Consider the following 15202-nt stretch of genomic DNA (forward strand, 5'->3'; position numbering starts at 1 on the left):
TTATGAAAATTTCTAGATCCGACACTGAAATCCAATTATAAATATAAGCAACACTCCTTTATAACATGGTTTTATTATTGGTATATAGTGAACCATATAGATGGATGAAGTAAGATGAATGTGAAATGGTTTTGTGCAGGAATAAATCATGCATTTAAGTGGTATGGAGTGATTACTGTAGTTTGAGATATTTTCGAAATGGGCCAAATGAGCTTTTCTCATCACTTGGCATCCATCTTTGTTGTCATCCGTAAACTTTTACAAGAATCTTCTCTGAAACTACTGGGCAAAATTTAACCATCTTGGCCTTAATCATGATTGAGGTATCTAGTTTTAAAAATTTGTCTGATGACCCTGTCTGCCAACAAACATGGCCACCATGGCTAAAATAGAACATTGGGGAAAAAAGCAAGTTTTGTATATTATTTTGAAAACCATTATGGATAGAGAAAATCTGACAAACACAAAAATAATCAGAATGTTGAGCTATACCAATTGTTAATATTGATAAAAATTGTCAGACGACTTCATATAGGAGTTATTGCCTTTAAAGGACAAATTTTACCATTTTTTTCATTTGCCTATTATCTTGAAAACTATAAAAGATCCAGTGAAACAGTTAATTGCAAATATGATCAGCAAGACAAGTTCAACAAATATGTTCACATTTTCAAAATCGTCAGCTGACCCCTTATTAGTTGTTGCCCTTTGATGATGAACTTTTTTGTGTTTTTTCCTTATATCTTAAAAATTATAATAGATAGATAGAAACTTAAATAAACAAAAATTATCAGGAAAACAAGATCTACAATTAAGGCTATATAGAGGAAAACATTCAACGTCTCCTTGGAGTTATTGCCCTTTAATGACAATTTTTATACGCCCGTCAAAATTTATGCCCATCAAAATTTTGACAGGACGTATTATGGTATACAAATGCCCGTAGTCCGTCCGTCTGTCCGGCATAAACATGTCACACCGTAACTTGAGAACGACTTATCCAAATTTCATGAAACTTAATATAGTTGTTTCTTATGATGGTCAAATGATCTGTATACTTTTTGGTGAAAATAAGATTAAAACTTTTTGAGTTACGGCACTTTGTAACTAAAACAGGGGTGTGTTTTTTTCACATGTCGCACTGTATCTCAAAAATGATTCTTGATTATGGCTTAAAACTTTAAACACTTCTTAGGTATATTAATCTTAATATCTGTATACTTTTTGGTGATGATTCAAAAATTCATTTTTGAGTTATTGAGTTTTTTGTAAAAAAGGGGGAGGTTTTTTTTTCATGTCGCGCCATATCTCAAGAACGATTTATGATTATTGCTTAAAACTTTACAAATGTCTTTGTTATATTAATCTTAAGATCTGTATACTTTTTAGTGATGATTCAAAATTTCATTTTTGAGTTATTCAGTATTTTGTAAAAAAGGGGGAGGGTTTTATTACATGTTGTGCCGTATCTCAGAGACGTCGGGCGTATCATGCGCTCATGGCGCAGCTGTTTATTTTATTTCTGGGGGTTTTGCCTTGCATGATATAATTATTAACAGATAGATAGACACTTTAAATCACAAAAATGATCAGCAAGGCAAGATCTACTAACAAGTCACATTTCGCTGATATAGGTATGAGGCTGTCACACTTTAAAGGAGTGATTGCCCAGCACCTTAAATTAGGATTTTTTCACCCTCTTTTGTGTCTCAAGCAAAAACTAAAGAAGATGGAGAGAAGCTAAACAGATTAACAATCAGCAATTCAATATCAACAAAACAGAATTTTGTCATGAATTCTATACTTGTCTACAATGTTGGAGAGTTCTTTGTTGAATACGCACATAGACCAGGTGAGCAGTGCAGGCTTTTTAGAGCCTCTAATTTTACCTGCTAACAAGGCATATATTGTGGTAGCCAATTTGTGGATAAAGAAAGAACTAAATGGTAAGTTTTTTTTCCAACTATTGATTTAACTGACATGTATTTTTTTGTGAACTTGATTCAAGGATACTGAGTACTTGGTATTCCACAAATATTGCATCAGAAGTCATCCATCTGTTAACCTGCTTCTATTGAAACTGAAGGGTTTGGTGACAATTATAACAAGAGCTGTTAAAACTGGTGACTGTTGAAGATAAAATGACTCAGGTCTTCCACAATTGTGCTAATTTATATAGGTAGTTATCTTTTTAATAACATTTTTATGCCCCACCTACAATAGTAGAGGGGAATTATGTTTTCTGGTCTGTGCGTCTGTTCAATCGTTCCTCGTCTGTCCCGCTTTTGGTTAAAGTTTTTGGACAAGGTAGTTTTTGATGAAGTTGAAGTCCAATCAACTTGAAACTAAGTGCACATGTTCCCTATGATATGATCTTTCTAATTTTAATGCCAAATTAGTTTTGACCCCAATTGCACGGTACACTGAACATTGAAAATGATAGTGCGAGTGGGGCATCCATGTACTATGGACACATTCCTTTTTTTAAAATTTCTGTTATATTTTAAAAGAAAATGACCGTCTGTATAAACATTGGTTAAAAAAAAATGTCTGCTATAAAGACTCCATAAGAATAAAAGAAATTGAATGAAGTTGGACTAATATAAGAACGACGCATATTAAAATAAATAAAAACTTAAGTGGGCAACTTTTAATATTCTCACAAATTTTACTCCTTATCTGTTTGAAGCTATCAGAACACTCAACAATAATAACATAGAACCACTTCTAATAAAGTGAAGTACTTCCTTTTGATGGTTAAGTTGGTTAATTAAGTACTGTACTGACTTTAACCCAAATACAGATATATTAGAAAAAAATATCAATTTATTAATTTTGATTTATATTATTTCTGCTTGAACTGTATCTAAATAAACTGAATTTGGCCTCATTTTATCCAATAGGAATTACAAGCAAACACACTTTGAAATTAAAGGAATTTTAATTTCTATTAATTTTATTTTAAATCTACGAAATTAGTTTGGCATTATTAGAGCGTTTTGACCTCAGATTAAAATGCAACTGAATGTAACACAAAAATTTTAAAGTGTAATTTTTGTCTGGTAAATTAATTTACATGAGAAATATGTGTTAAGTTAACACATCTTTTTATAGGTTAAACAATTTGTTCAACAAAAATACCTTTTATTTAATTAGAGACCTTTATTTGATTGTTAGGTAAAAAATCAGTTGAATTGAGGTATGAAAATATTTTTAATTACTATAAAAGGTGTCTGCCACATGGAGTGGACATTTGTCATAAGTTGTCTGATACAATTGAAGTATAACTACTTATATTGGTTTCACCACATGGGATATAATCCAGGGGTACTCTAGAGGAAACTAATTAGTTATCTAAAAAAGATTGTCAAATATTGTATGAAATTCTTTTTCATTGCATTTACCATTTATTCTATGTTAATTTTTGCATTTTATAAGTTTTGTTGATTTTTGTAATTTTTTTATGATAATTTTTTAAGGTAACATCTGAAATCAATTGCAATTTTTCACTCTTAATAGTTTCACAAATTGATTTTATTCCACTTTTTCGCAGATTGAATGTATCAATTTCAAATTAAAAATTTCTTTGGCCTAAATAGATTTATTTTTATCCAAGGGTCAGACAATTTATTAATAAAGTTTCATTATTTGATAATGTTAATTAATTTATCTCATTAGCTAATAAAGATATCAAATAATCTATAATTACCCCTATGTTAACCCTTTACAATATACTTGTCTTGTGTTTCAACTTTAATTTCACTATCATAAGTGGAAATTAAGTAGGGATAGATAAAGGAGGGAGGAATACACATCATTCTTTAAACTTTCATTTCTCTTAAAATTTTGGAAGACTTTATTTTTAGATATTCTGGAAAATGTTCTTATATTTTGTACTTTTAGTTGTGAGTGCACATTTTGGAATTTCTGAAGGTAAGCATTAGATTTGATATCAATTGTATTTTCATACTTGCCGTTAGATATAAGCTAAATTTTCCATAAATTTCTTTATGAAATTTTGCAGCAATTGACCTCCATGAAAACATCTCTTTCTAGTAAGAATTATCTTGGGGAAACATAAAAAAGAAAGTTGCAAAATTAAACATTGGAAGACAAAAATCAGTATAAAAATAGTTCAGAGACACTTAAACTAAGTTCTGGAAAGTTCTTCAGCTTATTAGATGTTCTTCCCTTAGAACTGCTACAAATTTCATACAGCCAAAAATATATAACTTTTATGAATTGTACCACTACCTAAGGTGGTTTCTATACAGCTATGTTAAATATTTAATATTTTTAATGCAGAAAATACATTTTAATCACTTCACTTCAGGTTCTTACTACCTTGCTCAAATGATCCTACCAATAGTTTATCTATGAATCAAATCTGAAATAAATTGATGGCTATTATAAGTTTAACTTAATTAAAGAATCATAGGGACATCTCTTTTGTTTTAGGTGGTGTAGATACAAATCTATTAGTACGATGCTGTGTGGTAGGTACCCAGTGGGCATCAAAGAGCAGTCGTTGTGACAATTATCCCAGTGCTGTAGAAAATGTTCACCAAGATGACCAGCGGAGTTGTCGTTCTTTACTGGAAGTATGTTGTATGAAACAGAAACATCGTACACAGTGTGAGGATGGTAAAAAAGACGCATCTGAAAACAGTTTCTGTGCCATCAGGGATGATGTATTTGGATCAGAGCAGTACAAGGTATGATAAATAACAGTTTAGAACAAGTACTTATCATTACTGAAAAAATATATTGAAAATGCTTTTAAGGAGGCTTGCGGGTACAAAAATTTCAGCAAAAAATTAAATATTTGTTTTTTCATGACAAATTTTATTTTTTACACTATTACTCGTTACTTTATGATATGGTACAAAAATCAACACAAAAAATCAATTCGGTTTGGCCCCAGATTACTGTTAAAATGTTTATATCATTGAAAAGGCTCCATATTATCTGCCTTTGGTGCAAAAATGACATTTTTGTGGCATAAAATTGAAATGCCCGGTATCTTTTTTATCTCATCGGTGACCTATATTTTTAGTTATTGTTTTCAAATAAGCTATACATAAACTTAATAAGTGTCAAATATAAGCGAATTCTCTAATTTAGTTCTTTTTTTATTTCGATATTACCTCAATTTTTCCTATTAGTTCAACAGAAAAAAAGGACATTTATAAAAATGTATGCTTCTTTAGAAGGCAGATTGTGAGCTTAAATGAACGGTGACCCCACTTTTTTATTTCATTTTTCTAATAAGTACATGTATATGATAAAATGCATTTATATAAAAATGTAGAGAAATCCTATATTAAATTAAAAAAATGATTTATAGCCGCGAGCCCCCTTAATGGTAAACATAGAATATTTTTTTAATTTATTCTTCATAAGGTAAGGTACTATCAAGAACCTTTTTGAAACTCTTGTATATTTAAATACTGTGAATTAGATTTCATAATTTTAGTTTTGAATAAATTTGATCACATAGGTGAATTTTCAAATTTGATTGAATTTTTTTTTTATATGTAACCATATTTGGTGAGACAGCTCCTTCTCAATAACATTTGTGCATGAAGTCAGAACATTGAAACAACACTGTACTGCGAGTATACAGTGATACAATGGCTTATCCTATTTGTCATCCCCTTCCCAAAAAATTGAAATAATAGTGAACAATAGGCGAAAAAAGTAAAAAATCTCATCATACAGGGCTCTAATATACAATAAATAGAGAATAATGATTCAAAACTAGAGAAAATGGCCCCCCAAAAAAAGAATACACTGCTAAGGATCTGTGGTTCGGATCATCAATTGTCATTAATATATTCTTGCTGCTTCAGTTTAAGCATTCTTGACAGTTTTTTGAATTGAAGTTAATGATTCAGTATATGATATGTGTTTGATCAAATAAACAGTTTATCTTCATTGAAGGAATGCTGTCATTGCTGCAGGGTTGGTATTTCAGCCAGAGCCATGGGTAGTGATTGTAATTTGTTGAGGAATGAGGAATTTGGTGGCCCTTGTGATCGTGTGTATAAAGATTGTTGTCTCGGACCTAACGCAGCTAACATTACAGGTATTATGATATTGGTTAAACGCTAACATCAATGAGTTCATACAATTGCTTTGATAAAATATAACAAACATACCATGAAACAAGATTAAAAACTTGAAAATAAAGATTCCATGAATACATTTTTGTTTTCCTTTGAGAATGTTTTCAAATGTAACCAAATTCACATAACTTATTTGATATTTTTCTTGGAAATTTTAATGCATAGATTAACTTGGATAAGTTATTATTTGCCCCTGCTAGTGTAATGTATGCTCATGAGTGATGCAATCTTCTTTAATCCTCTAAATTCTATAAATATTTGTTTTCAGAAGTCAGTAATGATATCAATGAGTGTGAACTGTATCCTAATAAGTTATGTAGTCACACTTGTGTTAACACGATTGGCAGTTACAGGTGTGAATGTCCTGAAGGTCATAGTTTACACAGAGATGAATCAACCTGTATAAGGGACCAAGACAGTCGTAAGTATTTCTTCTTTCTACTATATCTGTCACCAGTAGTTGGAGTTCACTAATTTTAGTGAATTAAATTGTTTAACAAAAAAATGAATAGTCTGGTAAAACACTATGTAAATTTATTTTTCTTGGGGAAAAAATCCTGAAAGAAACATTCATGTACATTAAAACCTAGTGCTTTTTTAAAAGTTGAACGGTCAATGTATAAAGGGAGGTAATTCGTGATTAAACAAGATAAACCATTATTCATTGATAACTAAAAGTAGATATGGTGCTTAGACATTGAGACAGCAACTCAACATGCTCAATGACACACAAAAAAATCAAGAACATGAAGAGCTATTTCTGCTATTAAAGATTATGACAAAAATTAGTAGAAAATGCCTTTAATTTATTTAGTTATCATAATACAATATACTGTTTACATAAAAAAAATAACTTAGCAAAGATATCAGGCTATAATTTTGTATGCCCTACAAGCATTTTTTCTTATAAAAACTCATCAATGACCTTTGAATTGAAAAAGATAAAGGTCTGAGGATTACTATACAGTCATGAAAGCAAGCTTTACACTATAATTTAATTAGTGGAATGTTCTCAACTGGAGTTACTTTCATCATTTGACTATTTTAATAACTGATAGTTATGATTTATGTTTTAGGTATGAGATGTGCCATCTACAACCCCTGTAACCAATTATGTGTAGACACAGATTCTGGAGTGACTTGTCAGTGTAATGCTGGGTATACACTAACATCAGATGGACATACTTGTCAAGGTACTCACTAAACCATCTGTACAATTCCTTATGTTTATTTAAACATTTTGAAATGGAAGATATAAGACTTACTATTCATTTATATTCTCTATTGTGTGTATTCTTCCTTTCTTTTTTTTTTGTGATCAGTTTTCATATCTAGTTGCTGGAGATCATTTAAATTTAAGGGTGCCGCTATAATTGTCAATGTAATCATAAATGACATTATAGGCAAAATAGCAATACACAGATCAACAATCAATGGTCTTTCGAACTCAGGTGTCCCTTGGCAACATCTCATCTAAGGGCTATTTGATTATAGCTGAGAAATATCATCTCATTGGAAATAACACTGATAAACTATAACTTTCTCCCTACTCACTTCCTTGATAATTTCCAGATAAGAGCTGGCCATTATGGTGTATTAATTCATGGCAAAAAATCACTATGCATACATGTTAACACAAAAAGCAAGGGATAAAGTAATAAAACCACTGTGTGTGTGGTTCATTGTGATAAGGTTTTTATCAGGAATTTATAGGTTTTTTAATATTTTCAATGAATAAACTATAAATAGACAAACATATTTACTCATTGTTGAAGGTTGTACAGTTCATACAGTGATCTATAGTTGTTTATTTCTGTCTCATTTGGTCTCTTGTGGAGAGTTGTCTCATTGACAATAATACCACATCTTCTTATTCTAAGTTTTCTGCATGATGATGAAATGTTGTCAAAAGACAAAATTGATATCAATCATATATTGTGTATCTAATTTATATTTCAGATAGGGATGAATGTCGCGAAGGTCTACACAACTGCACAAGTGACACACGATGTGTTAACTATGAAGGAACACACAGGTGTGAACGGATTCCACCACCTCAATGTCCAGAGGGAGCTGAACTTAATCCTGTTACAAGACAGTGTGTCACGAAAAGGCAGTGTAATAGAGGATTTGATTTTAATGTGATTTCCTTAGCTTGTGAAGGTATGATTTTTGTGCTACAAAAATTCTGATATCGTGTGTTTTCAATTTGTATTTTGTGTCGACAGCAAGTTTAACATAATGAAAGGCATATGAATCCTTATCCAGTGGTAGTGTCGACTATTTAATTTCAAAAAGTAGAAAACCTGGTTTCACACCTTGTATACAGATTTTTTGAGATACTATATAAAGCAATGATTAAACTATATTTTGTGTATGGTATTAATTATTGTAAGAAATAAATGACTGTTTGGCAGGTTCATCTAACCTTGACCTCCTGTACATAGATCAATGACAATGTTAGTTTATACTTTAGGTATAACATTTTTCCCCTTAGACTTTTAACATAAATTTTATTATGCTAAATAAAGCATGTGCACTCCTGTTTAAAACATTTTGAATTTTTTAAGATATTGATGAGTGTGCCCAGCAGATTGATGCCTGTACACCAGAGCAGAGATGTGAAAATAATGATGGATCTTATTCCTGTAGAAGAATTGTAGGATGTGGAACAGGATATTCCTTGGATGAGGAAACTCAGTCCTGTATAGGTAAGTTATTCCTATTCCTGTAGGAGAATTGTAGGCTGTGGAACAGGATATTCCTTGGATGAGGAAACTCAGTCCTGTATAGGTAAGTTATTCCTATTCCTGTAGGAGAATCGTAGGCTGTTGAACAGGATATTCCTTGGATGAGGAAACACAGTCCTGTATAGGTAAGTTATTACTATTCCTGTAGGAGAATTGTAGGCTGTGGAACAGGATATTCCTTGGATGAGGAAACTCAGTCCTGTATAGGTAAGTTATTCCTATTCCTGTAGGAGAATCGTAGGCTGTTGAACAGGATATTCCTTGGATGAGGAAACACAGTCCTGTATAGGTAAGTTATTACTATTCCTGTAGGAGAATTGTAGGCTGTGGAACAGGATATTCCTTGGATGAGGAAACTCAGTCCTGTATAGGTAAGTTATTCCTATTCCTGTAGGAGAATCGTAGGCTATTGAACAGGATATTCCTTGGATGAGGAAACACAGTCCTGTATAGGTAAGTTATTACTATTCCTGTAGGAGAATTGTAGGCTGTGGAACAGGATATTCCTTGGATGAGGAAACTCAGTCCTGTATAGGTAAGTTATTCCTATTCCTGTAGGAGAATTGTAGGCTGTGGAACAGGATATTCCTTGGATGAGGAAACTCAGTCCTGTATAGGTAATTTTACTTATTCCTGTATGAGAATTGTAGGCTGTGGAACAGGATATTCCTTGGATGAGGAAACACAGTCCTGTATAGGTAAGTTATTCCTATTCCTGTAGGAGAATTGTAGGCTGTGGAACAGGATATTTCTTGGATGAGGAAACACAGTCCTGTATAGATAATTAAAAACTCATTGAGATGTGATTATGATTATTGAAGGGTAATACTGTTGTCAGGAAAATTACAGGCTGCTTTGTCAAGGGATCTGTACAAAGAGGAAGAAAGAAAGATCTGTATAGGTAGTAGTATGATATTGACTAAAAATATGGAATGAAGCATTTTGTTCCTGCTTTAAGCTTGAAGCCTGGTACAAGTTAAAGAACCACAGTCCTGTGTTCATAGTAAAGGTTAGATAGAGAATTAGATTAATTCCTTTAGTGGAATTATTGTCTATCAATATTGTGCAATGTATTTTATGGGAAAAGAGACTAAAACCTAGATGAGGAAATAGAGGGTTAACATTCTTTCATGCAAAAAAATAAGTATAGCCATTTTGTATCTTTTAGTCTATGTAAATTAAGCCAAAATGTTTATGGAATTTGAAAAAAATCGGACATATTCCCTGATGATGTCACAGTAAAATTGTGCATCTTCATAGGAAATTTACTATTTCTGAAAGACAGCTTCCCAAATTGTAGAAAATATAATGATCCATGTAAAATTATTGTACACTATGTCATTTTCAGTGAATTTGCATAGCCAAAAAGGTCCAAAAATGTACCTATTCTTCTGAAATATAATCTGCATTTTTGTCGAGCCTTCGACTTTAGTCGAAAAAGCGATCCTAAGCGATCCTACATTCTGTCGTCGGCGGCGGCGTCCACAAATATTCACTCTGTGGTTAAAGTTTTTGAAATTTTAATAACTTTCTTAAACTATACTGAATTTCTACCAAACTTGGACAGAAGCTTGTTTATGATCATAAGAAAGTATCCAGAAGTAAATTTTGTAAAAATAAAATTCCATTTTTTCCGTATTTTACTTATAAATGGACTTAGTTTTTCTGCGAGGAAACATTACATTCACTCTGTGGTTAAAGTTTTTAAAATTTTAATAACTTTCATAAACTATCCTTGATTTGTACCAAACTTGGACAGAAGCTTGTTTATGATCATAAGATAGTATCAAGAAGAAAATTTTGTAAAAATAAATTTCCACTTTTCAGTATTTTACTTATAAATGGACTTAGTTTTTTTTGCTAGAAACAAGACATTCACTCTGTGGTTTAAGTTTTTAAAATTTTTATAATGTTCTTAAACTATCCTGGATTTCTACCAAACTTAGACAAAAGCTTGTTTCTGATCATAAGATATTATTCAGAAGTAAATTTTGTAAAAAAAAAAATCACTTTTTCCGTATTTTACTTATAAATGGACTTAGTTTTTCTTCCAGTTAACATTACATACAGTCTGCAGTTAAAGTTTATAAAACATTTATTAGATTCATAAACTATCCGGGATTTTTTAGCAAACTTGGAAGCTTCTTTCAATCAAAAGACAGTATCGAGAAGGAAATTTTTATTGATGTTTTTCCTCATTTTTGTTGAGTCTGTGATTAACAGCAAATGTAGGCGAGACACTGGGTTCCGTGGAACCCTTACAAATTTTTATTCATACAGAATGATATGTGAATCTTAAGATTACATTTAAATCACTCAGATTTATATTCATTATACATTGTCTACATGTTACATATAATATATGTGTGTTATCTAATAATAAATAGAGATATATCTATATGATAATTTGTAGATGTGAATGAATGTGAGGCTGGCACACATAATTGTGGTAATGGGTATGAATGTGTCAACATTGAAGGATCATTCAGATGTACTCCAATTAAATGTCCAGATGGACATCAATTCAGTACCAGGACAGGCAAATGTGAGAGGGTTAATTGTCCCAGAGGATTCAGGGCGGATTCCAGAGGAATGTGCATTGGTAATTTAAACTGAATAAAGTTTTGAGGGTATTGATTCAACTGCATGTCAATGCAGTATCGAAGGGTTAATTAGAGGAGTTCTTGCAGTTGATACTTTATTTTGTTACCGTCTAAATGCAGTTTATACTGAATTATGTCCCCTTCTGAATGCAGTATACACTGAATTATGTCCCCTCTTAAATGGTTTCATTGGTAAATATAGATATAGGTTTGATATACATAAGACAACAATTTGAAGAAATGTGGAGATAACGTATAAAAGGAATGGCACTTTTATTGAAGTTCTTTATATGAACAGTTGCTGGGAGAACTATTGATATGTACTGAATTGTTGAAAACTTACACCAACGTAAGATCTGATTTCAGTTTTGACTCGTACTGTTCTTTTGATATTTAACAAAGTCATATCTATTATACAGATTTGGATGAGTGCCAGAGATCTGGAATATGTGATTCTACTGAAACTTGTGAAAATACCTATGGAGCATATAGATGCCGTTCTAATTATGACTGTGAATCAGGTTACCAAGCTGATACCCGGTCAGGAAACTGTGTTGGTAAGATATCATACAGTATTTCTTGAAGTTTTTTGCCATTTATACTAGCATTTTTTTTTTCTCTAAATAAACTTTATCCTGTCCTTTGAAATACATTATAAAAAACTGCAAAAATCAAATAATAATAACAGCTAAGATTTAACTTCACCTTCTAGGAGTCAAACCATGACAATACCTGATGCGAAAAACATGTGTATGAATAGAAATATAATCTGCTGTGGAATCAATTGTTTTCGTGGGTACCAATTTTCATGGATTAAGGAAAACTTACTTGTTCGTGGATATTTAATTTTGTGGTTTTGCCAAAGTCTGTATACAAGCCTATAGATTTTTTTATTCTTTGAATGTTTAATTTCGTGGTTCACCTGTAACAACAATATCCATGAAAATTGTTATCCAACGAATATTAATGAATCCAAAGTTTTGCAAACAATAAACAAAACAATAGTCTGCCAGCCTAGAGTACAGAAGGATGTGAGGTTTGATCATCAGTCAAGTCAGACCAAAAACTTTAAAATTGGTATTTGCTACTCATATACTAAAAGTATTGATTAACTGAAGGTAATAAGTTGTGTGTCCTTCTTACAAATACTGTCAGTTGTTGCATTGTCTAGTGTTTTTTTTTTATTATACAGATATCGATGAATGTGCAAGAGGGACCCATGATTGCGCTTCAAGTCAGAAATGTATAAATAGACGAGGAAGTTTTATATGTGATTGTCCAGAGGGATTTAGGCAATCAGCTGAGGGCGTATGTCAAGGTAGATATAAACCTGTAGTAAAATTACAGATGAAGACTTAAGGTGCATGGGAATACTGGTATATCAGAATTTTAAAAATGCTTTTATTAAATCAAAAATTAAGAGTAGATATAAAAAATAAGAAATAAAGCATATTGTTTCTTTGCCTTCTTTTGTGAGTTTATTATAAACAATTTCAGCATTTTGTCAATTTTATTCAATAAAAAAAATGTTAAAAAAATTTGAATTTACGGTATATCAAATCTAGTTTACATTTTGGTCCTTTATCAAATTGCAACAACTATGAATACAATAGATAAATGTAAGAAGTTCAGACTTTTTTAATGTTAGGGCAAAAATTGACGACAATTTGTCAAGTCAATATTACAACTTGTGGTGTCAGATGATTTGCTTTTTTTCCCAAGTGTACTCTTTAAGATGAACCATAAAATCTACAAAAAAAACACAAGCATATGTAACTTTATAGTATAACAAGATGGTGCTTATAACTACAATTTATTTTATTTTTCAGATGTTGATGAATGTGCTTATGGAAATGTTTGTCCTTTTAATGCCGGTTGTACCAACACTCAAGGAAGTTATAGGTGTGAATGTAATCCTGGACTAAAACAGGAGGGAAGAATGTGTGTGGGTAAGATCAATTTGTTACAATCTTAATGAAATTTACGGACCATATTTATAATGTATTAGGTTACTAGAACACTGTGTATCAAATTTAGTATGGGACTTTGGTGGCTGAGTGGTCTTAGAAGTTACTACTGTAATCACTAGCCAGTCAACACTGAAGTTGTGAGTTTGAACCCCGCTCTTACGGGTGCGTTCGACTCCAATCTTACTTGACTAGGATTGTCAGTTTTCCTATCAAAAGGTCTGTGGTTTTCTCTGGGCACTCTGGCTTCCTCCACCAATAAAAACTGGCCACCATGCAAAATAGCCCAAAAGTTGTGCTTTAAAGTGGCTTCAAACACAAAAAATCAAATCAAATTTAGTAGTTCCAATGCTCCATGTAGTTATGTCACCCATATATATTGAAATAGGTCACTAGCTCACTATGTATAATTAATAATATTGTTATTATCTACTTTAACCTACTTTTGTTGTTTTTCTATTTTTAGACATTGATGAGTGTCAAGAGCAGAATAGGTGTCAACACGGTTGTGTCAACATGTTAGGATCCTATCATTGTACATGTGAAACAGGATACCAGTTATCTACTGATCAAAGAACATGTGAAGGTCAGTATTAGAGAGTGAAAGAGTAAATCCCAATGTTGATATCACACTAGGATTAAATACCGGTTAAGTGTCAAAATTACTGTATCCCTGTGAATTTCAAGTGTCCTCAAATTTTATCCTGTAGAAAACTAACTCATTTTTGCATCTTGAATTTTTCTTAAAAATACTTGTAAGCAGAAAAATATTGCTGAAATAAGTAATTTGTTCCCTTTTTTTACTAACATTTATTCCATGCTCATTTTACAGATATTGATGAATGTCGTACCTATGCCAACAGAGGTCAGGTTTGTGCTGGAGAATGTGTAAATCTACCAGGTTCTTACAGATGTTCATGTCCCGAAGGATGGAGATCTCTTTCTAACGGAAGAACATGTCAAGGTAAGGTCAAGGTCATATACATGTTGTATGATTTACTTAAGATTAAGTGGCTTGAACTTCGATTTACCATACACTTCATTGAGTAAGTGTAATTTCCAACTAAATTGAACAGGTCAAATGTTAAGGTATTGAGCTGTTTTATTTGAGTAATAAAGATTTTTTTAAATGAATTTGCTTAATTGTTATAAATAGGCTAGCACAACATGTATGAATAAAAGTATGCAGAATGGAATATTCACAGCAAGGAAGTGACATTGGCTAAATTTGTTTAAGTTAAAAACTAGGCTGATGCAAAGAAAAATGTCACATGACATGTCTTTTTCTACCTCCACAAACAACTATCCCTGAACTCTTTTATCATTTTGTGTCTGAACATTATTATAGTTTTTTGGTTTGAATTATATAAAAACATATGTTCTTTTAGATGTTGATGAGTGTGCAGAAGGCACGGCTAGATGTCAAGGTCAAGAGGCCATGTGCTATAACACTCGAGGAAGTTACAAATGTCCACAGATTCAGTGTCCATCAGGATTTGTCAGAACACCTTTAGGTCCAAGAAGAAATAGGTAAATTGTTATTTTATGAAGATTAAAGTTAATTATGTTAATAGTTTGTTTTTGTTTGTTTGATTCTGATTGTTTTTACTCGTACTGCATTTTTGTTAAAATCAATGTTAGTTTTTTAAACCATTTTACTGCATCAAAGTCAAAAGCCAACACAAGAACTTGCATGTAAGATTTGCTGCTGGATATACACAAACTGTTAAAAATAAGCACCATTTCATTGAATT

General features: G+C 31.7%; 1 protein-coding gene across 1 annotated transcript in view; it reads left to right on the plus strand.

The window, feature by feature from the left end:
- The window catches only part of LOC139529013 (fibulin-2-like), a 33326-nt gene that overhangs the window by 15851 nt on the left and 2273 nt on the right, over positions 1 to 15202 (plus strand). Inside the window, exons 12-25 of the mRNA XM_071325283.1 lie at positions 3867 to 3933; positions 4459 to 4715; positions 5944 to 6088; positions 6397 to 6549; positions 7205 to 7321; positions 8088 to 8291; positions 8699 to 8839; positions 11292 to 11480; positions 11901 to 12038; positions 12674 to 12799; positions 13311 to 13430; positions 13915 to 14034; positions 14281 to 14412; positions 14837 to 14978. Of these exons, the coding sequence (XP_071181384.1) occupies positions 3867 to 3933; positions 4459 to 4715; positions 5944 to 6088; positions 6397 to 6549; positions 7205 to 7321; positions 8088 to 8291; positions 8699 to 8839; positions 11292 to 11480; positions 11901 to 12038; positions 12674 to 12799; positions 13311 to 13430; positions 13915 to 14034; positions 14281 to 14412; positions 14837 to 14978 (2051 nt within the window). The remainder of the gene's footprint in view (positions 1 to 3866; positions 3934 to 4458; positions 4716 to 5943; positions 6089 to 6396; positions 6550 to 7204; positions 7322 to 8087; positions 8292 to 8698; positions 8840 to 11291; positions 11481 to 11900; positions 12039 to 12673; positions 12800 to 13310; positions 13431 to 13914; positions 14035 to 14280; positions 14413 to 14836; positions 14979 to 15202) is intronic.

This window comes from Mytilus edulis, chromosome 1 (assembly GCF_963676685.1).
Source record: "Mytilus edulis chromosome 1, xbMytEdul2.2, whole genome shotgun sequence".
Taxonomy (NCBI): domain Eukaryota; kingdom Metazoa; phylum Mollusca; class Bivalvia; order Mytilida; family Mytilidae; genus Mytilus; species Mytilus edulis.